The 25,750-nt window shown below is 44.1% G+C and overlaps 3 protein-coding genes across 4 annotated transcripts in view; 1 reads left to right on the top strand and 2 right to left on the bottom strand.

Annotated features, from left to right (window-relative positions):
* The window catches only part of FAM185A (family with sequence similarity 185 member A), a 184,088-nt gene that overhangs the window by 15,835 nt on the left and 142,503 nt on the right, over positions 1 to 25,750 (bottom strand). The gene's annotated exons all lie outside the window — the stretch shown is intronic.
* The window catches only part of FBXL13 (F-box and leucine rich repeat protein 13), a gene marked incomplete at its 5' end in the record, with an annotated part of 176,071 nt that overhangs the window by 81,637 nt on the left and 68,684 nt on the right, over positions 1 to 25,750 (top strand). The window contains 2 exons of the mRNA XM_006036277.3: positions 7,500 to 7,600; positions 16,249 to 16,378. Of these exons, the coding sequence (XP_006036339.3) occupies positions 7,500 to 7,600; positions 16,249 to 16,378 (231 nt within the window). The remainder of the gene's footprint in view (positions 1 to 7,499; positions 7,601 to 16,248; positions 16,379 to 25,750) is intronic.
* Positions 1 to 25,750, bottom strand: part of LRRC17 (leucine rich repeat containing 17) — an 89,830-nt gene that overhangs the window by 29,051 nt on the left and 35,029 nt on the right. The window contains exon 1 of one of the 2 annotated variants that reach the window (XM_006036273.3): positions 16,319 to 16,426. The exons of the other annotated variant lie outside the window; for it this stretch is intronic. The gene's annotated coding sequence lies outside the window, so the exon portion shown is untranslated. Of the gene's footprint in view, positions 1 to 16,318; positions 16,427 to 25,750 lie in introns of those variants that run through there. 2 annotated transcript variants of the gene reach the window in all.

Raw genomic sequence — 25,750 nt, 5'->3', positions numbered from 1 at the left:
GGCGGGGGGAGCAGCCAGGGAATGGGAGCTGGCAGGGGTCCCCCCAGGGTCCCCTCCACCAGCCCTCCCTCCTGTGCCCCTACTTACCAGCTCAGAGTCTGCTGCAGCTCTGTGCTGCAGCCACCGGGGGCTGCCCAAATCATCAAAGCTTTCTGAATCTTTTCCGAAGATTTGGAGATCTTTGAATTGATTTGGACCTTTTAATTGGTCTCCTCATTTGATTTGGAATTGGAGATTTGGCCACTGAATCAGGCCGAATCTCTTCCGAATTGAATCACCACCTGAAGCTTTTCACAGCCCTACCAGACACATACATTGCAGTGATGTTATATCAGTAACTGGGAGATTCAAAGAAAGACCACAAAAGTCTTCAAGATTGCAGTTGAGCAATGGTCACCCAGGACATTTATTGTGGCATCCTCAGTAAAGTGAAGCACCTTTGCATATAATGGGCCCCTGGCAGATGTCACAATTATTGCATGATTCATGGGTTGTAACAGCGCATATATTTTTCACACCATAAAAATGGCCAACCAGCCGCAAAGATTATTATTTGATAAATGTACAACATTGGTGTACCTCTTAGTGTTAGGATTCAGAGAGAACTAGACAAATTGGAGGGTTGGACCAAAAAGAAATCACACGAGGTTCAACAAGGACAAGTGCAAATCCTGCACTTAGGATGGAACAATCCCATGCACTGGTTGGTACAGGCTGGGGGCTGACTGGCTAAGCAGCTATACAGAAAAGGAGCCAACAGTGTGCCCTTGTTGCCAAGAAGGCTAACAGCATACTGGGCTGCAGTGGTAGGAGTCTTGCCAGAAGATCAAGGGAAAGCACTGGTAAGGCCACATGTGGAGTACTGTGTCTACTTTTGGGCCCCCCACTCCAGAAAGGATGTAGACAAATAGGAGAGGTTCCAGAGGAGGGCAGCAAAATGGTTAGGAGGATGGGGCACATGATTTATGAGGAGAGACTGAGGGAACTGGACTTATTTAGTCTGGAGAAGAGAAGGCAGAGAGGAAATTAGATATCAGCTTTCAACTAACTGAAGGGTGCCTTCAAAGAGGATGAAGCTAGGCTGCTCTCAGTGGTAGCAGATGACAGAACAAGGAGCAATGGTCCCAAGTTGCAACAAGGTAAGCTTAGGTTAGACGTTAAGAGAAACTTTCTCACTAGGAAGATAGTAAAGCACTGGAAAATGTCACCCAAAGAGGTTGTGGAATCTCCATCCTTGGTGGTTTTTAAGATCTGGGTATACAAAGCCTTGGCTGGGATGATGTAGTTGTGGATGATCCTGCTTTGAGCAGGGCAGGAGGTTGGACTACGTGACCTCCTGAGGTCCACAGAGCCAATCATTTCATCATAGAAGGCAATCAGGTTGATCAGGCATGACTTGCCCCTGGTGAATCAATACTGACTGTTCCTAATCACCTTCTCCTCCAAGTCCTTAGAAATAGATTCCTTGAGGACATACTCCATGATTTTTCCAGGGACTGATGTGAGGCTGGCCAGTATGTAGTTCCCTGGTTCCTCTTTTTCCCTTTCTTAAATATGGGCACTATATTTGCCCTTTTCCAGTCTTCCGGGATCTCTCCTGATCACCCTGAGTTTTCAAAGATGGTGGCCAGTGACTCTGCAATGACATTGGCCACCTCTCTCAGGTGCATCCCATCCAGCCACATGAACTTGTATATGTCCAGCTTTTCTTAATAGTCCCTAACCTGTTCTTTTGCCACAGTTGGCTGCTTACCTCCTCCCCAAACTGTGCTGCCACGTTCAGTAGTCTGGGAGCTGACCTTGCCTGTGAAGGCTGAGGTGAAAAAAGCATTGGGTACTTCAGCTTTTTCTGCATTCTCTGTCATTAGGTTGCCTCCCTCATTCACTAAGAGACCCACACTTTCCCTGATCCTCCTCTTGTTACTGACATACTTGTAGAAAACCTTCACTTCCTTTGCTAGCTGCAACTCCAGTTGTGCTTTAGCCTTCCTGACTATCCTTCCATGCCTAAACAACACTCTTAAACTCCTCCCTAATTGTTTGTCCAGGTTTCCACTTATAAGCTTCCTTTTTGTGAAGTAGTTGACTGAAGAGTTTCCTACTAAGCCAAGCTGGTCTTCTGCCATACTTGCTAGTCTTCCTGCACATCAGGATAGTTTGTTCCTGCACTCTCAGTAAGGCTTCTTTAAAGTACAGCCACCTCTTCTGGACAGCTCTCCCCCTCAGTTTGGGTTCCCATGGGATCCTGCCCATGTGTTTCCTGAGTGAGTCAAAGTCTACTTTTCTGAAGTCCAGGGTCCTTACTCTGCTGCTGTCTGCTGCTCTGTTGCTTACTCCTCCTTTCCTCAGGATCCTGAACTCAGTCATCTCGTGGTCACTGCTGCCCAGGCTGCCATCCACAGTGCCCTGTGCAACATCCCTGCTGTCTTCTCCCACTACCAACAAACCCAGCCACCCTCCTGCTGCCTTCATGCACTGCCCCAGGGGCAAGCCAACCCATTCCCGGGTGGCCTCCAGGGCATAAGAGTCTGCTGAAGGCAGAAGTGGTGAGGGGCCTGATCTTTTTTTTTCTGTGGAGTTTTGCCTGCCTCTCCCACAGCTGGGGGGCAAGCTGACATCTGCATCATTGCAAGTAGCAATGTAGTTCAGTTTGCAACAATGCAAACTCATTTAAAACCTCCAAAACTCTTGCACATGTACAGCATGATACCATTAAGCCACACAAAGTGACATTTTCATCACATGTATGTTGGAATGGCATCATGCATATAAGTGCCTATATTATTCTAGTTCTGCCCTGCTCAAAACCCCCAGTATTAAATGCAAGAAAAAGAAATTTGGATGGGATTATTTATCTCTGGCAAATCAGCATTTAGGGCCAGGTTCTGTTCCACCTCTAAGATGTCTAAATGGCACATGTGCAGCTTTTAGGTGTCTGCATTATTAAAACGTAATTCTGTTCTACCCAGCACAGCAACCACAACTGGTAAGATGTCTCAATTCCTTATGTGCCCCTGTTTTGGTTTGGAAAGATTCTCCCAGTTTAGGGTATTGCACATGTTTAGAAACAATCCAGAATAGCCACATAGACATCATGATGCACCTAAGGTCTGTCACAATGCAGTTCTAACTGGGAAGGTGCATAAACCAGTGATTCTCAACTAAGGTACTGCAGCACTGTGGTGTGCCTTGAGATGTCATGCAGTCTTAGCACTCTTAGGTGTGCAAATATGGTTCACAAAATAAACCAAAAAAAGAAGTATTTCTGAATTTTTGCAATAGAAATACTGGCATATTATTTTTCCAGGATCAAACTATGATTGAAAATCAAGAGCTGACATTTTCCATGGGGTGCCTAGAGCCTAAAAAGGTTGAGAACCACAGGCATAAACTGTGCAAGTCATGATTCTTAATGAGCAGCATCTCAATGCTGTTTATACATTTTATACAATAACTGTACAATTCAAAATGAATAAACAGCATTAGGAGCAGGGACAAGAAACAGAAGGGGAGGACGCTTTTCACTGGACTGCAGAGTCAGGTGCTCTCTTTCTTGCTCTCATTTTGGCCACATGGCTCTTGTATTCATTTCCATTCAGTGGGCTAGCTTCAACAGGGGTGATGGAGGATTCCGTGTATAGCCTAGTGGAGAGAGAAATTTCCTGGGAAATGGGGAATGTTGGTGAGGTGGGCCTAAAACGTAGTTTTCCCATTTCTTAGGCAAGTACTTGAACTAGTAGGATATCAGACTAAAAGACTGAAAGGGCACCATCACTGTCCATGTTACTGAACACTGAAGTTAATGCTGTCTGTCAGATAGATATCTTTCCTAAATCCCAACATGATGGAAGTACTTATAGTTCCTTACTGAGAGACTAGGGCTAGAGACAGATATTAAAAAATCCTGAGCCTGAATTGATTCAATCTTTGCAGGTTAGTCTAACCTGGCTAGGGTAAACCAGTTTGTAACCATGCAGACATCCCCTCTGGACTGAAGAAATTCAGGCACATGCCTGCAGTGGCTCAGACTAGAAGCCAGGGCTGGCGGGAGGCTAGAGCAGCCCTCCCTTCCCTTCCACAATGCTGAGCTAAGGCTGCAGCAGGACATTCTGATTAGGTAGGGGTTCCCCCCCATCCTTGATAACAGAGCATTTATCAGCTCTGTTGTCAGCATTTAACACCCCATCAGAAAACAAACTCCCTCTCATTAGTTCAAGCTCTTCTTAAACAACTTTTTGCAAGGAAGGGAACACTCCAAGGAGGGACATTACCTGTTGATTAGCTCCAAAACATCCTAAAGACAGTCCTGTCTGCCTTACACAGACACCTCTCAGCATTAGCTAGCATAGCTAGCATAGCACGTGCTGGCTACCATCCGTGCTGTGGGAGGGGGGGAGGGAGGGAGCTGTGAGCAACAAGGGCGGTGGGGGGGAGCAGGAGGAAGCCAGGCAGATGCTCTGTGCCTGCCAGTCTCAGCTGGAGCTCCAGCGAGGGAGCAGAGGGGAGGGGGCAGCCCTGCTCTGGAGCAGAGAGCCCTGCCCAGAACAGAGAGCATGCCAGGATGCTGGGGGATTCTGGTTTAACTTAAACCAGGAAGGGGTCAGGGACAGACATTGCATAAACTGATTTGACCCACCCAAATCAAGTTAAGTCTGATATTACATTCAACCAGATTTATCTCAAACCAGTTTTAGCCATTTTCAAACTGGTTTATGTGCACTGAATATCTGTTCTGTTACAGGTTTAAACCAGTTTCTGATCACTTAAACTGGTTTATGTGTAATGTCTGTCCCTAGTCTGAAAGAAGTATGTATGTTTCTTTGGAATCAGATTTTTCTTGCATAGCGGTCACATAATGGCTTTTCATCTCCAACACGGGAAAGCTATACATCTCTACAGGGTGAAAGAGGATCACTCTTTCAAGGCTAGATTCATACTTTTGGGGACCTATGATGGCCAGGACTTAAGCATGGTAGAGGTTGAATGGGACCAGGGCCATAATGTATAATTGTTGTTCTTAAAAAGGAAGTAGCCGATTAGTATATAAGCATGATTGTTTTGTATTCACTTGCCCCTGTTTTCTCTCTAGAAATATGCTTTTACTATGATTACAATAATTTTAATTGCTTGGGTCAAAAGCATCTGACAGTTATAAATGATGATATAGTATAGTATTTGATATATGCTTATACTTTATTTAAAATCCTGATTCCCATGGAGCAACATTTCTAAAATGTTGAGTACTTGTGAAAGTACTCTTGAATCCAGGCATCCAAAGAGTATTAGTGGTAAATCTAGGAGATAGTATACCTTTGTGGAACAATTACAATGTTATAGCCTCTTAGCAATTTAGAATTTAACTTTGTTTTTAACTTCACATTTTTAGACAGGGGATGCAGTAATACTTTCTTTGATCATCTAACTGTTTAATAGTGTTAAATAAAAAGAATTCTAATGAAAAATAAGTAAGTATCAGCTCCCAGACTACTGCACCTGGCAGCACAGTTTGGGGAGGAGGTGAGCAGCTGGAAGTGATGAAAGAACAAGTTAGGGGCTATTTAGAAAAGCTGGATGTGTACAGGTCCACAGGGATAAATGTGATGCACATAAGGGTGCTGAGGGACTTGGCCACTGTGACTGCAGAGCTGCTGACTACTATCTTTGAAAACTTCAGTGATCAGGAAAGGTCCCAGATGATTAGGAAAGGGAACTACAGACTGGTCAGCCTCACCTTAGTCCCTGGAAAAATCTTGGAGCAGGTCCTCAAGGAATCCATTTCTAAGTACTTGGAGGTGAAGAAGGTGATTAGGAACAATCAGCATGAACTCACCAAGGGTAAGTCATGCCTGACCAACCTGATTGCCTTCTACGATGAAATGACTGGCTTTGTGGATGCAGGGAAAGCAGTGAATGTGATATACCTTGACTTTAGTAAGGCTTTTGATATGATCTCCCATCACATTCTTTCAAGCAAGCTAAAGAAGTACAGGTGAGATGAATGGACTGTGAGGTAGATAGAAAACTGCCTGGATCATTGGCTCAAAGGGTAGCCATGGATCAGTGGCTCTGTCTGGTTGGCAACAGGTATCAAGTGGAGTGCCCCAGGAGTTGGTCTTGGGGCCAGTTTTGTTCAATATCTTTATCAGTGGTATAGAAGATGGGATGGAGTGCACCCTCAGCAAGTTTGTGGATGACACCAAGCTGGGGAGAGTAGTAGGTATTAGGGCTGTGCAAAGCTTTGGTCGCTGATTCAGTTCAGCAGAGATTTGGCTCAATTTGACAGCCGAATCTCCAAATCTGAATTAAATCAGGAGATCTTGTGGCAAAGTGGGGCTTCCCGACTAGCCACAGTGCCAGTTTCCCCACTTGCCTTTGGGTAGGCCACCCACCTGACTCAACTGTCACACCTTGTTGTTAATTAATTAGGATATTAGTTAAGGTGGGAGGCTGCCCATTCTTGCCCCGATGCCAGGGGGTGCTATCTGTAGCTCCATTCCTCCCCTACACCGCAGCCCAAGTCTCATAGATGGCATCCAGATGACAGTGCTCCTGGCCTACAGCCGGACCAAGATTAGGCCTCAGACACAGTCACATTCATACTGCCCTCCTCTCACTAGGGCCCTCCCCACTCCACCCTCTCTCACAGGGTCTCTTTCATGTATTGACAACTTATACTGCCTTGCTTCCTCTTGGAGCAGGCCCCTTAGGCCATAGGTTTTAGCTAGCTCATACCTTGGGTGGCAGATGTACCATCTTTTGGGTCTTCCCTGTGACCCTCACTGTGGTAGTGGCCAGCCTAGTAGGTACGTTGGAGGGTAGGGCTAGGATTCAAAGATTCTATAAAAAGCCAGAGCAAGCTTAGACCTGGTTGGGTAACTGGGCTTATTTAGTCTGGAGAAGAAAAGACCGAGGGGGGATTTAATAACAGCTTTCAAGTACCTGATGGGTGGTTCAAAGAGTATGGAGCTAGACTGTTCTCAGTGCTGGCAGATGACAGAACTAGGAGCAACGGTTTCAAGTTGCAGCAAGGGAAGTTTAGGTTAGATATTAGGAAAAACTCTCACTGGAACAGGTTACCCAGACAGGTTCTGGAATCTCCATACTTGGAGGTTTTTAAGACCCGGCTAGACAAAGCCTTGTCTAGGATGACATAGTTGGGGATGCTTCTGCTTTGAGCAGGGGGTTGGATGAGCTGACCTCCTGAAATCCCTTCCAGCCCTAATTTTCTATGATTTTATGATTCTTTAATTCTATACTCAGTACTTAAGTGCTTTCTTGAATGGTGCATAACAATTGACATGTTTACAAAAAATAAAAATAGCTTAATAAGCATTATAATGTAACATTTATCTAAAGAATTCCAAAAGAAAATAATTTTGATCTATATTTTTACTTTCAACACATTAAAAAAATTCTCTTTTTTTCTTTTTTTACCAAGGGACTTGCACTGAAAAACAAAATCTTCATTTGACATACTTGTTATTTTTTTTTTTATTCAGGACGAATCAATGAGACTTATCTCAGAAGGGTGTTCAGCTCTCCTATATTTAAATTTGTCATACACTGATATTACCAACGGGACCCTAAGAGTTTTGTCAAGGTAAAATTTTCTTTGCCAACATTTAGATAAGTTTATAGTAGCAGTCATTTATACTGCAGGTGTGAATTTAAGCTTCCCTATTGCAACAAACTTTGCATAAGACAGATACAGTAAAAGCTCTGTTATCCGGCATCCCCCGGGAGTGGGGGATGCCAGTTAATCAAATATTCCTGTTAATCAAATGTGCACCGTCTGGTGCACTCCCTGGCATCAATGTGCCGGGGAACAGGGAGGGGGCCCCCGTGCAGGCTGCTATTTCCCGTGCTGGCTGCTTTGCTCTGGGTCGTGGGCTGAAAAAGTGGCAAAGAAAAACTCAGCTTGCAGCAGCGAAACGGAAAGTCTCCCGGAAGTGGTACTTCCGGTTTCGCTTTTGCTGCGTCTCTCGGATTCTGGTTAATAGAGTTTTCTGGCTAATAAAGTGCCAGTTAACACAGCTTTTACTGTATGTAGAAATATCAGGATTTACAGGATTCCATTTGTTTTGTAAAAAAATGAAAATATGCCTGGTATATTTTGCTTACCATTTTTTTGCTCTGATCCTCTTTCTAGTAAAATAAAATATTTAGACTGGCTCACTTCATAGATCTTGTTATATTTACAGAAACTTTTGAAGGAGTTTGCTAGTCAAACAAAATTCCTTTGGCCGTCCAAGTTGCTTATCATGGAACAACTGCAGATTGTCTTGTAAATTAGATACGTTTATGAAAATCACTTTTTGTAATACATTACTAGTTAAAAAGTAACAACTTCCTGGGATCTTAATCAGAATAAGCATTATGTTTCTTCTGAAGGACAAAGGAAAACATACAATGAATCTGCAACATTGATCTAAAACACTGACACCCCACCTTCTAGCCCCGAATGCTGAATGAGTGACTCAGGGTCAGTCCAAAAGATGGATCCCACATGGGGTAAGTCCATGGATGTGACCCCACATGTTGGACCCAGCCACGTTAGCTAAACTCCATGTGCTTGGATTGGGCTGCGTGTTGGCCTGACCCCACACGCCCACATCTAGCTGCACATTGGACCGATCCTGTGTGCCTTGATCTAGCTGCATGTTGGTGTGATCTAGCATGCAGGGCTATGTCTTCTGGCTCATTAGGTTCTTTACAGGTCTGGAAAATTGGCAACAGGGGACTGGCAATTAATGCTGCCACTACTCCCCTGCTGCCAAATTCTAGACTCTTGTGGATTCCTGTAGGTCAGATATGGCTTGTGGACCAGCAGGTGAGCACCCCGGTCTAAAATATGAAACTAGGCTGTGCATTTTAGGAACTGATAATATTGCAATAGTGTATGGAAAAGGAAATTGTCAGTACACATCCTAGCCAAATATGAATGTATTAGAAGCAGTCAGCTCCTGAAACCCACCCCCCAAATCATATCCCTCACATAACACAGCAGCAGGGATCCTGGTTTTTGTTTAAAAATTCAAAATTCTATAATTAAACCCCCCCAAATCCAGGTTTTTCCCCCAATTAAAATGAAACGCCACTATATACATAGGTATCAGTTGAACACAATGTTTTATTGATAGATTTACAATTTTAAAGCAGTTTGGAAGTCTACCAGTGCCTCAGTCATTATAATAAAAATAAATTCTAAATACCTATATATTTTGGCATTTGATTTTAGTTTTTTTATCATAGAAAATCAGAGCTTTCCTGGCATTCACTCACCAGGAAGAGGGTCCCATGCATCTGATCAACCTTCTCTAGCTACCCCCAGACCCAAACAGCCCCTTGCAGGCTGGATGCTGTGGCAAAGTGGGGCTCCCTGCCTAGCCACAGTGCTAGGTTCCCCACTTGCCTTTGGGCATACCACCCACCTGACTCATCTGCCACGCCTTGTTCTTAATCAATCAATCAATCAATCAAGGCAGGAGGCTGCTCATTTTATGCCCCGATTCCAGGGAGCGCTATCTGTGGCTCTGAACCTCCCCTACACCACAGCCCATGCCTCGCATATGGCATGCAGATGTTTATAGTGCTCCTGGCCTACAGCCAGAGCAAGCTTAGGCCATGCTGTCAGGCCTCAGTCACACACACATTCATACCACCTGCACTTAGGCCTCACACACTCCACCTTCTCTCACAGGGTATCTTTCATCCATCACCAACTTATGCTGCCTTGCTCCCTCTTGAAGCAGGCCCCTTAGGCCATAGGCTTAGCTAGTCCATCCCTTGGGTGGCAGATGTACCATCTTTTGGGCCTCTCCCACGACCCTCACTGGGGTGGTGGCCAGCCAATTACCTGACTGGGTATAAACATACTCTGGCCCCTTCCAGGGTAACACACACATATACACACACACACTGGGCCCTCAGCCCTCTGGTTCTTCTCCCCCTTTACTAGGGCTCCCCATCTCCACCCCCTCTCTGGGGTTCCACAGCGCCCCCTTCACTTGGGGCTACTCATCTCTGCCCCCCCCTCACTCCGGACTCTGCACCGGCCCCCTCACTCAGGGCCACGAGGCTTCTCTCCCTAGTGGGCTCAGGTGGCTGCAGCTGTGCCTGGCCCCCACTCTCCCTCCTCAGCATCTTCCTTGGGGTCTTGCACCCCACAGGGCTCAGATGGCCATAGCCATGCCTGGCTCCCACTCTCCCTCCTCAGGGTCTTGCACCCCACAGGGCTCAGGTGGCCACGGCCGTGCCTGGCCCCCACTGCCTCCGGTGTTACCTAAACCCACCCAAAGGTGAGGGCTAGGGTTAAGGCACCCCTACCCGTCTTTCACTGGGGTGGTAACTGGCCTGGCATTTCCTGGGGGCTCCCGTGCCACTGAGAGCCCCACCAGGCCACCCACTCCCAGCAGGGTGCAGTTTTAGGTCAGGCCCAGGACCAGGAGCCTCTAATCCATCCCCTACAGCTCCTCCCTTACCTCCAGGGTGTTCTAAGAAGCCTCACAGCAGGGAGCTGAGCTGTTTATATAGGCAGCCAGGGAACTAAAATGGCTGCCTCAGTCAAGCGCCTGCTGGCTGCTTGGCTCTGATCTTAAAGTGGCAGGCACCCACAGTGCCCTGCCCCACATCTTCCCCCTTTAAATGGTACCAGGTGAAGGTTTCCCCTGCTGCTTCTCCAAAACAGGCTCCCTTTGGAGCCTGTGAGAGCCCTCAAGTGGCAAGCACCTACAAAGGTGCTCCGCCACAGATGCTCCCACATTTTTCTCCTTTAAAGGAGAAAAGACATGATTTAGGTCTATATTGTGTCAGGATAAAAGCCATGATTTTCTTCTTTAGGTTAGGAACAGAAATTACACATGAACTGGTATAAGTGATCGGAAACCAGTTCAAGTCTATAACACAACAGAAGTTCAGTCCACATAAACTTCTTTCAAAGTGGATGAAACTGGTTTAAGATAAACTGGATATAGTATCAGACTTAACTGATTTAGGTTAAACCCGTTTATTGAACTTCTGTCCTAGATCCTCAAGGAGAAAATCCACATTTTTCCATGGCAAATGGAAAACCCAGATCCTTGCACATTAGTTATACATTTGAATGACTTAATGGTTTTGAATGTTCTGGAGGCAGTAATGTCCACTCAGCAGTGATATAGAAACTTGATGTAGTAGTTTTAGAATGGAATGATGACCTATTCTTAAAAAATGTGGCCCTTATTTCCTCAACACAGTCAATAAGGAAGGATTTCCCTTGTGGCTGTCCACTTTAAAGTTGTTAATAACATCCTTAAATAAGTGTATTAGGAGGGGGTTTTTGACTTGTGACTTGAATCTAGCAAAAAACTACTTAAAAAGCATGCAAAATTCACTGATCTCTTCAACCAGTTCTAGGTCTACTTTTTCCACAACAGTCATCTTGAGACATGTGGAAATGATACTTTGAGGTGTGGCAAAATAAGAAATATGCAAGTGGAAGAGTCCACTTAGACATATCAACTAAGTCAAGTACTGCTTGGAGGACTGCAAAATAATGTGGTTGCCAAAGGGTTTCTTGAAAGATTAAATCACTAGAGGCAATAACTACACACTACCCAGGTGAAAAATATATTAAGGTTATAGGTAAATGGTATTTCCTGTTGTGAATAATATGCATCCATCCACCATGCTAGAGTTCACTTATAAAAAGAAGAAAAGAAACCAGAGACATTCTTGAAATAGGCCATCAGACATCACAATTAACTTGTTTCTTTCCTTGGAGGCAGTTACATTCTATCTCTTTCTGGGCACTGACAGACATGCAGCTCGCCGGTGTAAATCATGGCACTTTGCAGGAAGCACCATGAGTTTCAGCTGCCCCTGGGATCCAACCGACATTTGCCGTTGGGTCCCAGGGATTGGGAGTTGAGCTGGGCAGCCCCCAAAATGAGCTCCCTCCATTCCCTTCCCCATCTCTCATTCCAAAGACAGCACAGGGAGCAGCACTTGGCTGCATCAGCTGAGCCCTGCTCCCGGCCACACTGATAGACTGCTACCCGTTCAAGCATTTTTAAACTGCCCTGCAGTTTATGGGTGCCAGACTGCCACCTGTTCGAGCATTTTTTAAATGCCCTGCAGTTGTGCACTTCTGTCAGTGCACAGCTGTAGAGTCCTTTCAGTGGCTGATCATGTGACAAACTGTCACGTCTGTCAACACTCTGTGCTTCTCTCTCTGCCTTGCAGTAGCTCCACAGATTCTTGGAGCCTGTTTTCCTTCATAGAATCATAGAATAGTAGGGCTAGAAATGATCTCCAGACATCACCTAGCCCAACCCCCTGCCTCACGCAGGATCATCCCTATCCTATCCTATCCTATCCTATCCTATCCTATCCTATACAAACCATAATCTAAACTCTGTATAAGACTGTTGTGAACCCTGACACAACATGGACCTAATATCCTAACCTGCCACAGATAAAGCAGGGGAATGATGGCAGCCAATATCCTGCTTCTATGAAATGATGTCAATATATACTGAAAAGATCCTGGGTAAAGGGCCATGTCCCCCACTACAGAGGAAGGTAAAAACCCTCACAGTCCATAACAATCCAACTATGGGGTAAAATTATCTCCTGGCTCCAAATAAAGTGACCAGTCTGACTATGAATGGAGGGACAAGACCCTTTAACCAGGAACCTCCAGCTTTGGTCCCAGCAGGAACATTGGCACACTCCAGTCAAAGTCCCCAGCCTTGGCTGTAGCCAACATCCAGTGCCTCTTAGGAAGGTTTAACACCCCTTCCTCCCCCCGACACACCCTTGGTGCTTTGTATCTTACCTTCTGGGCTTGCAGATTTGCTCTGCACCAGAATGATGCCTTAGTTGTACCAGTCCAGTGTCAGCTACTCTTTTGCCAATTGAAGCTTTCCATCTGCAGATTCCCACCTTGACCTACTGCATCAGTATTCTTTCTGTGAGAGAATTCTGTGGTTTCTGCAAGTTGGCACATATGTAGCCTTTTTTTTAGTTTTAGTTTCTTTGTGTTTAACTTTGGAATAGCTCTTTTAGAATATCTGCCAGCCTTTATTAGCATGGTTATTTTAGTTTCCTGTTGCCACTAAAAAAATCAGTCGGCTGCTTCTGTTGATTTGTGGGTAGGACCTACCCAGGAGTGAATACTCTAATTTGGTAGATTACTCAAAGTTAAAATACCAGAGTTTCAATAATAGTTTACTCCCTGTTTGTTTACAAGATTTTTTTTTCATAAATGCTACCTGAATGAGAAGTGGCATCCAACAGTCTTTTTCTGATGATGTATGGGCACAAAACGTTACCATATTTTTTTCCTGAGATTAGCAGGGAACTACCATATTGTGAGGCTTTTGATGATAAACATAATTGAGAAGTATTTCTAGGCATGTTAAAAAAGGCAGTTCACAACAGATACTATATTGTTCTCTGAGACAAAGTAATTAATGCAAAAGCTGTGAGAGACAGCAGTATATGTACTTTGAAATGCTTTACATACATCTGGCTGCTCCTTATAAAGTTTCATTATTGGAATACCCATCCAAAGGAGTTGCAGTCTTGGTGAACTGAAAGCTGGTTGACCATTTCAGATGCTGGGTGGCAGGGCACTTGGGGTGCCTGCCACTTTAAGAGGTCAGGCAGCCTATGAAGCCACTGTCAGGTCGGGGCCAGGGCTAATTGGGAGTCATCTGACTCAGGAGGTGGGTTGGGCTTAACACAAGTATAAATCCAGGCCCTGAGATAAGCCAGCAGTAACATGCTGGAGCCTGCTGCAAGAACACCACCTCAGCAGGATAGGTGCATCTCCAGAAGGTCAACATGGAGGGTTACACCTAAAGCAGTCTGGAGGGTTGGGAAGGAACATAAGGGGAGGAGGAGGTTCCTAGGGACCTAGAGAGAGGTCTGGAGCTCAGATTGAGGGGCTGAGAGTGTGGGACCAGTGAGGGTCCAGTAACCCCAGAAGAGGGGCTAAGTGAAAGAGAACATCAAGGAGGATGCCATTTGTGAGGCATAGGGAATGGTGTAGGAGAAGAGTAGATCCATGCAATAAGCCCATAAAGCAGGGACTACTGGCACCTGGTGGTCATTTGAGAGCAATTTGGGAAGCCCTGGGGTAGCCTGCCTCATATCAAAGTAAGACATCAAGGTGTAGCGAGTGGCTGAAGGGGTGATTGCTCTGAAAGTGAGGGCTGCAGGCACCTTGCCACATGCTGTTCTTCCACTACTTCATTACATAACAAAATTTCATCCTCTGTGGTATACAGTTAATATGAGTGAGTATGAATGAATATCTACTTGATAGTTCTTCTCTGATTAAGTTACAGTACAGTATAGTAGCATACTTGAAGCCTGTCTATTAAGAATAACTATGAGAAGATAATTCTGTCATATTGCTTTAAAACATATATTCTTTAGGTTCTTGATGCCAAATGATGGAATATGAGTCACAAAAGCCAAGATTGTAGGGTTTATGGCAGATTTTTCTATAAAAAAGAACAAGGATTTAAAGCTGTCTGAAGCTTTAGATGTATGTATGATTTAATGTTTTTCTTTTAAGAAAGCTGCCGCTTTTAAAATAGCAAAAGACAATATACATAGAAACTCACAGATCATAAAAGTAAAGGTAGATGGAGAAGGTGCAGTAACTCAGGAAAGTTGGAGTACCTGCAAGAAGTGTTGATCTTGTAGTAGAAGATATTGATTCATAGTCTACAAAAAAAAAAATTGAAAAAGAAGCTTTCCCTTTGCTTTCAGAGAACTTTCAGTCCATTAAAACTGTAAGACTTCAAAAATTTCTCTTATTGCAGTCTTATTCTTAGGACCTGTGCCCAGCAGCATGCCCTATGAGAAATAGATAAATAGGGCTGAGCATATCTAGACTCTACTCATTGTTGCAGACTACTCCAAAAAATGCAGAAAAACCTGGGACACTAAAAAGGAATTTGGGAATATCTACCTATTTCTATATTTAATATAGAAACACTTTCTCGTTTAAAAATCTCTGCATTTAATTTTCTTATATCTATTTTGGATTGCTTTATTTGCCTTCTTGTTTTAACCAAGAATTTAATTTTAGCTTTAATTCAACGTTTTTAAGCAATGGTATTGTCCTTGACTCTACTACTCTTCAAACTTCCTATGTCTTCATTTGCTCAATTTGATTTAACATAGTGGGTCTCCAATGTAAGTTCAAATCATACAGGCAATTCCCACAACATGTATCAGTCCTTAAGTAGCCAGTTCTATAAGTGGGTGTTCCTGCCTTCCTTCAAAATGTCTAGTTTTTGCTGACTTGCAAAACTGGCCCCAAAATGTTCTTAGATCTAAATTTCTTACTGAGCAGCATGTTCTAATCCTAATTGCATGGTCTGATTTTTCTGCAAGCTTTCATTTCTGGTAACTGTGGTATTGCAATACTTTTATCTCAGTTGGAAATTTAGTTCAATAACATTAGTAGTCTTCAGTATTTCATATACCTAAATTTAAATGCAACAAACTTAATATAAATTTAAAATGTAGATTGTAACAATTTGGTTAAAATTTTCCATTTACCAGTTTGCATTCTTCCTTTATCTAACAGTGGGTGTAAATAATGAACTGTTTTCTAAATATAACTGATTTTAAACTTTATGCAAAAAAGGTTGAATGCTTTGATACATTTGCATCAATTTTGTACCTGTTTCCACTTTCAATTTGTCTAGCATGCTTCGAAACCTGTTAATGGAAACAATAACATGACCAGAGAAGGTTTAACAGTATGTTTTAATTCCTGTATGCTTCTAATAGAAGTCCTTTGATAGAAACCTGGTTTTCATTTCCAACAGACACAGTTTGTAAAATCAATAGCAAAGTAAGTCCGGCAAGTTTGCTTTCAAAAGTCTGTAGCTTCTAACACACACACACACACACACACACACACATATATATATACAGTCCAAAAATGTATTCCTGTGTAATTGGGCATCCTTAAACAGATATTTATTTGCATATTATTAAAGATTATATACCTTAGTACCAGTCTCTCAATTTGCAGGGTTTTTTTTTCAGAGAAGTGCATCAGGAAAAACTAGTCTCTTAAACTTCAACCAAGAAAAAAAGTTCTGTTAAGACCCTTCAACACTTCTCTATGGTATTTTTATATAGATTTTAGCTATGATATCTGCAATATAATATCTGATTGCACTGAGCTTTTACAACATGCTAATTAACAGTAGTTTTTTTCTCCTTTTTTTTGTAAAGGAACTTCCCCAATTTACAGCATTTGAGTTTAGCTTACTGCAGAAAATTCACAGACAAAGGTTTACAGTACCTGGCCTCCGGGAAAGGATGTCACAAGCTCATCTATTTGGACCTTTCAGGTTGCATTCAGGTTTGCATTTCATTTCTGTCTTTCATGCTGTGAGGAAGGGAATCCTTTAGATAACTGGCTGCACCCTGAAGTACTACAAGCGCTGCAGCAAACTTTCTAGAGGTTTTAAATTACATGACCACAGCTGCTTAGATTTTCCTGAGGAATAGCACTATATGCTGTTGACTTTCTGCCAACAGCCTGTCTGATCTATAAACAACCAGTACTTATTGCATAAGGAGCCAGCATTACTTTTGTAGCCTTAAAATAGACTAATTTTTCTGTTGTGTGTTTTTGTACGTAACTTCAAGTCCAGAGACTGGAAACTACATTTTCTTCTAAGATATAACAAATAAAAGCGTTTGTGGCAAAACTTATATAGGATTTCCTGAAAAGGAAATCAACTCACCAGTGAACTTTCTAATACTACGTCAGAGTAGTTTCAAATGCAAACTAAAATAGTGTGTAATACTACAATCTAAATTGGCCAATATTTGGATATTTTAATTTCCCATTATAATTCTTCTGAAAAATGAAATTTTAGCACCAAATATTGAGTATTTCAAAGACTTTCAACTATATGCTGAAGGATCTCTTTAAAAAAAAAACCCAGCATAAGCACTGGAATGTAGAGCAGTTGTATGCTGCTAGTGATTTGACAAAGAGCTTCCACATTAACTCCCACTTAAACTGTGATAAAAGTGCATGTGAAAAGACAAGAGGGTTGGGACTGAAGAAATCTACTGGTGTATTTTATCATGTAAACAAACCCTATCTCATGGTCAAGGATGAAGTCAACACAATTGGACAAAAGTATTAAGCTAGACTTTGCTGTCGTTTTATACTTTGTCTCTGAGAATTCTGCTTAGTTATTGCAAGTGCACATGGACTTGATGTATAACTTGAAATTAGGGCTGCAAAGGAGGCAATGAAAACTTTACAAGATTCAGGGAATATCCATCTCTGGGACACTTATTGAAAATACCTTTCACCACGTCAGTGGTTCCCAACCTCACTGGACTTGAGGCATCCCTTTATAACTTTTGTGAATTGAGTGGCACCTCATTTCAAAAACTAATTTATATATTACAGTGGTCAGCCCCTAGCAGAGGGGCCAGGCAATGGGGGTGGGGAATCAGGCAGGCATGGACAAGCCTGAGCCTGCACTTACCTGCTTACCTCCTCACACCTTGAGGCACCCTTCAAAATATCTGGAGGGACCTCAGGATGCTGTTTAAGAACCACTGTGCTAGGCATTGCAGAGTCAAGATGTTCTCGTCATTAGATGCATTGTTCCATCTCCAGAAGGCATGGTTTAATAGTATGCAGAGAAGGACAATTTCTATTCATAACAAGAAAATCACCCTATTCTTCCCTTCTAAGGTGAAAGAAGTGAGTAAATCAGAGCTCTGAGATGCAGTGCTACTCCCAGGGACACAACTGGGAACTTCAGACTGACTCACCAATAACTTGTACTTAGTTGGCATAACTGAGCACTTAAGAAATGGTATAGAATATAAAGATGATCAAATATCAGTGCTGATGTAATAAAAACCTCATTGGCCCCTCATCTGACTCAGCAGGTACTGCTGGCTGAGTCAAACTGCCTGGCTCCTTTTCTTTTCTTGAGATGGGTGGGCGCTCAGCCGATGTGACAGGTGCTGCTGGCTGCCCACCTAGCTTAAGAAGAGGAGCTAGGCAGTTCAGCTCCCACAGTACTAATTCCTCTGATCCCCATGTTTCCTTCTTTAAAATGTGCACCCCAATTTCCAGCAGCTAAATTTTGGGGGAAAGATGTACATTGTATTTCTCTAAATATGGTACAGAAAAATGGTACTCAACCTTTTATTTCAGCAGGCCAAGTACTTGCAAATAAGCTGCACCCGGAGTCACCACACCCCTCCAGTAGGGGAGCGGGGAAGGAAGAGAAGGAGGAGGGAAGTGGCTGCCAGTGGTATGTGGGAAGAAGACAGGCACTATTTACTGGAAATAAGCTGTCTAGCCAGGGGGAGAAAGAGGGAAAGAACAGAAAAGGCTGTGCAAAGGATCAGCCACATGGCACAGGACAGGAAAGGGGACACACTAGGCTGAGCTGCCTGCTGCTGATCACTAAATCTGGTCACTTCAGGGGCCAGATTCAGCCTGTGGGACATAGGCTGAGCACCACTGATATAAAGTATTCTTTATTTCCTCTTCTTTTTCTCACTTGTCAGCATAATGGACTTCCTGAGGGGTCGTGGGCTTGCTACATGTGACATCAACCCAAGTATTTTTTTTGTTTGAGAAGAGAACTTTTTTAGTCAAGTTTTACATTTATACAAGTAGTGTGACCTCGATAAGAACACTTTGTATAATGGGATTTCAGAATTCTTTATGAACCCTGTTTTTGTAGAAAAAAAAAGTGTTGCAGCTGCAGAGCTCAGATATTTCAGGACTAGTGCTTCAGGAAAGGACACAGATAATTTGCTGAATCTTTAGTTGCTGAATTTAGTTTGCTTGTCTGTAAGCAGTATTCAGATTGTTTTAACAATTGAATACTGTTTTAATTGTTGTTCTATAAACTCATAGAATTATACGAGATTAAGGTTGGAAGGGACCTCAAGAGGATATCTAGTCCAACTCCCTGCTTAAGGCAGGACAATCCCCAACTATATCATCCCAGCCAAGACTTGGTGTAGGTGGGTTTTAAAAACCTCCAAGGATGAAGATTTCACAACCTCTCTGTTCCAGTCATTTACTACCCTCCTACTGAGGGTTTTTCCTAATACCTAACCTAAACTTCCTTTGGTGCAACTTTGGACCACTGCTCCTTATTCTGTCATCTGCTACCACTGAGAACACTCTGAAACCATCCTCTTTGTAATCATCCTTCAGGTAGTTGAAGGCTGTTATTAAATCCCCTCTCAATCTTCTTCAGATTAAATAAGCCCAGTTCCTTCAGCCTCTCCTCATAAGTCATGTTCCCCACCCCCCTAACCATTTTTGTTACCCTCTGCTGGACTTTAAAAATTTTTTCCACATACTTTCTATAGTGAGGGGCCCAAAACGACACAGTACTCCAGGTGTGTCCTCATCTGTGCCAGATAGAGGGGAATAATCACTTCCCTCAGTCATGGGAATTAACTAGTTAATTAACTAGTTAAAAAGTTAAAGAAATGGCTAACTTTTAACTTTAACTAGTTAAATTTTTCAGTTGTCAACTTTTAACTTTAACTAGTTATAGAAAAGGTTAACTTTAACATTTTTAAGTATAAGTTAAGTTTTTAAAAATTGAAATGCGGCTTTCCCAGAGTTTTTCCTGACAGCCACTCTCTAGGGCTTGCATGGAACAATATTTCTTTATTGAAACTCTAGGACGTCTTGTCTGAGAGACGGAGTAGTGTGCCTTCCTATGAGATATGGTCTCTTAAGAACTACAAGTCCCAGAGTTTCTTAGTTCATGCTGGCATTTTCTGTGCATTTGCAGAAGTCAACAGGGCAGCCAGTTGGCTGCAGGAGAGGGAACACGCACAAGCAAGCAGATACATTGATCTCAGTAAGAGTGGGAGCAAGTAGTGAGGGTGAAGCAGATCATGACTTTTTTAATTTTAATGAAGATCCGAACCAGGGCCCAAGAAGTTGAGCCATGAACGGTGTGTGCCCACAGCAGCTGGGGTGGGGCGGGGGGCATGGCTGCGCCAGCAATGAGCAGGGAGCTCCCACAGACGCTGCCAGCACTGTCAGAGGAGGAGGGGAAGGATGTCCACCCACAAGCGCCGCAGGCTGTATCGGCAATGGCCAGAGGCGATCGTGGACCGGCCACAGATGCCGCTGGCAGTGCTAGTGATGGGGTGGTGATCGGTGACTGCCCTCAGGTGCTGCCAACAGTGTTGGCAGTGCCTTTTTGCAAGGGGTGCACTGCCATGCACAGGGGGTGCACGTACACCTGCGTGCGCCCCCTACACATTGCCCCTGAGTTGAGCATTACTTCTCATCTGTGAGAAACTTATCTGAGATGTCGCCTATTATGGAAAAACTATTAATCTGTTATAACACAAGCATTCCCTCATCTGCCCACGTAGAGCAATTGTTCAGTAGTGGGGGCTTAGTTTTGCAAGACAGAAGATGAAAATTGTCAGATGTAAATTTTGAAATCCAGCTTCTGCTGAAGTTCAATAAGCATTTTAAACAGTTTCTGCTATGCAACTGAACGTTCTTTTTCTCATTTAAACTGATTTTCTCATTTCAGTCTAATTTTGATTTTCAGACACTTTCATTATTTCTAATTCAGATGTATTTCATACCCTTTTGTTACCTTTTGAGCATTTAAAATTGTAACAACAGAGGTTTTCTGTGGAAACAGCTTTCGTTTGTCACCTGGCTATGAATATCTCCTTACTGTTATTCTGGTATACCTATATGATGCACTGACTTTTACAAAGTACTTCACATGGAGAGGGTGAGAAGGATCTAACATTACATAGGTATTGGTAAATTATTATTCTGAAAACTGTATGACAAAACATTGTTTATAGGTAAAGCAGGGTGAGTTCCGAGTAAATGAGCGTGCTTTTGTGGGTTTATAGAAAGGAAACCTACTAATTGCATTTGAAAATGAAAAATGATGCTAAGAGGCAAGTCACTGTGTTTCACGTATTTTTCACGAGTCAGTTTAACTTTTAAGTAGTTATTTTCTTTTTAACTTACCTTTTAACTAGTTGAAAGTGGAAATATTTAACTTTTAACTTAACTCAAGTTAATTTTAAAGGCTGCTTACTTTTAACTTTAGCAAGTTACATTTTTTCATAAACTTTTCCCATGACTGACTTCCTTCCATCTGCTGGCAGTGCTTCTACCAGTGCAGCCCAGTATGCTGTTAGCTTACTTGACAACAAGGGCACACTGTTGGCTTATATGCAATTTATTGTCTATTATAACCCCCTGGTCCTTTTCTGCAGAACTGCTGCTTAGCCAGTCAGTCCCCAGCCTGTCCCAGTGCATGAGATTGTTCCATCCTAAGTACAGGACTTTGCACTCTCCTTATTGAACCTCATGAGATTTTTTTTTTTTGGTCCAATCCTCCAATTTGTCGAGGTCTCTGAATCCTAACCCTACCCTCCAGTGTATCTACTACTCCCCCCAGCTTGGTGTCACCTACAAACTTGCTGAGGGCACTCCATCCCATCTCCCAGGAAGTTGATGAACATATTGAACAAGCAGACCCCAGAACCAACCCCTGGGGCACTCCACTTGATACCAGCTGCCAGCTAGACATTGAGTCATTGATGGCTACCCTTTGAGCCAATGATCCAACCAGTTTTCCATCTACATTACAGTTCATTCATCCAACCTTTACTTCCTTAGCTTGCTTGCGAGAATGTTGTGGGAGACCATATCAGAAGCCTTGCCAAAGTCAAGCCATATCACATCCACTGCTCTCCCCATATCCACAGGGCCAGTTATCTCATCATAGAGATCAGGTTGATCAAGCATGACTTGGCCTTGGTGGATCCATGCTGATTATTCCTAATCACCTTCTCCATAAATGCTTAGAAATGGATTCCTTGAGGACCTGTTCCATGAATTTTCCAGGGTCTGAAGTAAAGCTGGCAGGTCTGTAGTTCTCTGGATCCTCCTTCTTCCCTTTCTAAAAGATTGACAACTATATTTGCCCTTTTGTAATAATCCGGAACCTCTCCTGATCTCCACAAGTTTTCAAAGTTAATGGCCAGTGCCTCTGCAATCACATAAGCCAACTACCTCAGCACCCATGGGTGCATCACACCTGGCCCCATGGACTTGTTCATGTCCAGCTTTTCTAAATAGTCCCAAACTTGTTCTTTGGCCATTTCCAGCTTTTTACCTCCTCCCCAAACTGTGCTACTAGGTGATTTAGTTTGGGAGCTGACCTTGCTTGTGAAGACCGAGGTATAAAAAGGCATTGAGTACTTCAGCCTTTTCCACATCATCTGTCACTAGGTTGCCTCCCCCATTAAGTAAGGGACTTGCATTTTCCCTGATCTTCCTCTTCTAACTGACATACTTGTAGAAACTCTTCTTGTTACCTTTCACATCCTTGCTGCAACTCGAAATGCACTTTGGCCTTCCTGATTTCAACCTTGTATGGCTCACCAATACTCCTGTACTCCTATCTAGTCATTTATCCAAGTTTCCACTTCTTGTAAGCTTCGTTTTTGTGTTTTAGCTCACTGAAGAATTCCCTGTCAAGCCAAGCTGGTCTTCTGCCATACTTATGAGTTTTCCTGTGCCTCAGGATGGTTCATTCTTGCACTCTTAGTAAGGTTTGATTAAAGTACAGGCAGCTCTCCTGGACTCCTTTCCCCCTCAGACTGGCCTTCCAGGGGATACTGCCCATCAGTTTCCCTGAGTGAACTGAAGTGATGCTTTCCTGAAGTCCAGGCTCCTTACTCTGGTGTTCTTCTTCCTTCCTTCCTTTCCTTAGGATCCTGAACTCAATCATCTTGTGGTTGCTGCTGCACAAGTTGCCATCCACTTCTGTATTCCCCACTAATTCTTCCCTGATTGTAAGCAGCAGGTCAAGAAGAGCACGACCCCTAGTTGGGCTCTCCAGCACTTGTATTAGGAAGTTGTCCCCAACACTCTCCAAAAACTTCCTGGGTTGCCTGTGCACTGCTGTATTGTTTTCCCAGCAGATGTCAGGGTGATTGAAGCCCCCATAAGAACCAGAGCTTGTGATTGGGGAAACTTCTGCTAGCTGTTTGAATAAAGCCTCATCCACCACATCCACCTGCTCAAGTGGTCTATAGCAGAGTGCCTATCTCCAGTTTTATACTGCAGCTCTGATCAATCACGTAGCTCTTTTACATAAAGAGCAGCTCCTCCTCTTCTCCCATGCCCTTCCTTCCTGAACAGTTTATACCCATCCATGACAGTATTCCAGTCATGCAAGCCATCCCACCAAGTCTCTGTTATTCCAATCACATCATAGTTCCATGACTGGGAGGATTTCCAAGTCTTTCTGCTTGTTTCCTAGGCTCCATGCATTCATTTGCAGACACCTGAGGTAATGGCCAATTGCCCTACTTTCTCAGGAAGAATGAGAAAGCCTTCCCTGTTCACTTTTCCTGCTTTTGTTTCCTTCAGGTCACCCGCTTCCTCACTTACCTCTGGGCTTTTGTCTCTATCCCCCAGCAAACCTAGTTTAAAGCCTTCCTCACTAGGTTAGCAAGCCTGTCTGTGAAGATGCTCTTTCCTCTCTTCATCAGGTGGATTCCATTTCTTCCTCGCAATCCTTCTTGGAACAACATTGTGTGGTCAAAGAAGTCAAAGCTCTGCTGGTGACGCCATTTGCACAGCAATGCATTGATCTGCAGGATGTGTCTATTCTTGCCAAGGCCCTTTGCCTTGACTAGAAGGATGGAGAACACCACCTGAGCTCCTGTCCCCTTCACTCTTGCACCCAGACCCCTGTTGTCACTTCTGATTTGCTTAGGGTTCCTCGGGCGGTATCACTGATACCCACATGGATGAGCAGCATGGGGCAGTAGTCAAAGGAGCAGATGAGTCTCCATAATTCTTCCATGCCATCTTGGGTCCTGGCTCTGGGCAAGCAGTAGACCTCCTGAGACAACAGGTCAAGCCAACAGATAGATGCCTCTGTCCCATGCAGAAGGGAGTCTCCAACCACCAGCACCTGTTGCTTTCTCTTAGTGGCTGTGGTCTCAATCCTCCCAACCTTGGGGATGCCTGGCCTGGCCTCCTCCACCAACAAATGTCCTCCTGCTTCTCCTCTTCTGTTGCTAGGTCTCCATATTTGTTCTTCAGGCAAACCAAACCACTGTGGGTAGAGATAAATGTATCTGCTTGCTGCCAGAGGTCACAAGCTTCCAGTTTCCACCTTCCTGGGAATGCATTTCCTCTTTTTTTCTCTAGTGCTGCCTCTGGCAGTTCTTTCTTCACAGTCCTGGGGGCTCCTCTAGCATTCAATCAGTGCTGGCTTCATAGCAGATGATGCTTTGGAGCTTTACCACCACCTCCTGTAGCTCTTTTGCTTTTTCCCTTAGGAGCACAACTAGCAGGCGTTCCCCCACCAGTTTGTCACTGGAAGGAACCTGCAAGCTGCAGTCTCCACAGCGCCAAACCAGGACCAGGGTGGAAGCCTCAACAGTGAGCAGTCCTGCCTAAACAGACACCTCACAGACGCAAGCAGAGGAAGAGCTGGCAGTAGCAGTGGCTCTGGCATTGCCACACCCTCCAAACATTTCTCTAGGTCTCTTAATCTGCCACCTACATCTTCTTGAACCTCTCCCCAAAGAAATACTTCTCTAAGGTGGCCTGTTGGCTGCTCCTTGGTCCTAAAAGGCTCTCTTTCCCCTGACAACCTGCTTCTTCTCACCAAGCTTACAGTGAAAGAAGGTGAGAGCGTTTCCAGGCAAACTCCCTAGCAAACTCCCCCTCACTCTGGACCCTAGTTAAACAAGGGGCTTAAGTATTGGTCTAATTCTGGGGTCAGCAACCCCAGCATGCAATCCGGAGCACAGCATGTGAAAACATTTTGCTTGGCACATCAGCCCTTGGGCCGGACAATGGGGGAGCCATGAGAGGCCCAATCCTTGTTGTGGCAGTGCAGCTCCGGCCCCTTCCCTGCTGTCCACCCAGAGGTGCCTGTGCACCTGGCTCCAGCATGGAGTCAGGCTGTGGCTCCTAGTGCAGCTGCTTGAAGCCTCTGCACTGCTTTCTGGGAGCAGTCCACGATTCTTGGTGGGTGGCAGGGGCCTGCGCAGAGCCTGGGCCAGCTGTGGCAGGCAACCCAGAGGCTGCAAGTAGCTGCACTGTGGTTTGGAAAGTCCTAGCCCAGCTCATTACTAGCAGCAGGTGCACATATGCCTCGGGGCAGGCAGCAGGGAAGGGACTGGGGCAGCACTGCCCTGAAAGGATCAGGCCCCTCTTGGCTCTCCGGCCATCTGCCCCTGGCATGCCAATATCTTGTAAGTAGATGTTGTGGGTTTTTTTAGCACTGCGCCTGAAAATGTTGCTGACCCTTGGTCTAATTGCTGAGTGTTAGCTACTTACACTAAGAATACATAGGTTAGTTACTCTTAATTAAAGAAATAACTTACCTTAAAGGCTCTCGTTCAAAAAGGGGGGTAGCAAACTGCCCTGCAAACTGCCCTGTTTGCTGCCCCTTGTTCACTCAGTCCTTGGTTGCTTGAGGAGTCTCCTGGACTGGTCTGTCCCCTTTTTAGGGCTTTTGTTAGACACAGGCAGCAATCCCAGCTGCTCAGAGCACACACCGAACACACAGGCCACCAAACAATTGCATAATCCTTTCTTAGCCCTGGACTCCACAAAACATGGAAAGGTAGACTTAGCTTTTCATCCTTCTGAGAGAGGCTTGTTTAGTTCTTTGCAGTTTGCCAGGGGCACCCTCCA

The sequence above is a fragment of the Alligator sinensis genome, unplaced genomic scaffold (assembly GCF_000455745.1).
Source record: "Alligator sinensis unplaced genomic scaffold, ASM45574v1 scaffold896_1, whole genome shotgun sequence".
Classification (NCBI taxonomy): domain Eukaryota; kingdom Metazoa; phylum Chordata; order Crocodylia; family Alligatoridae; genus Alligator; species Alligator sinensis.
This window is presented reverse-complemented; position numbering and strand designations above follow the sequence as displayed.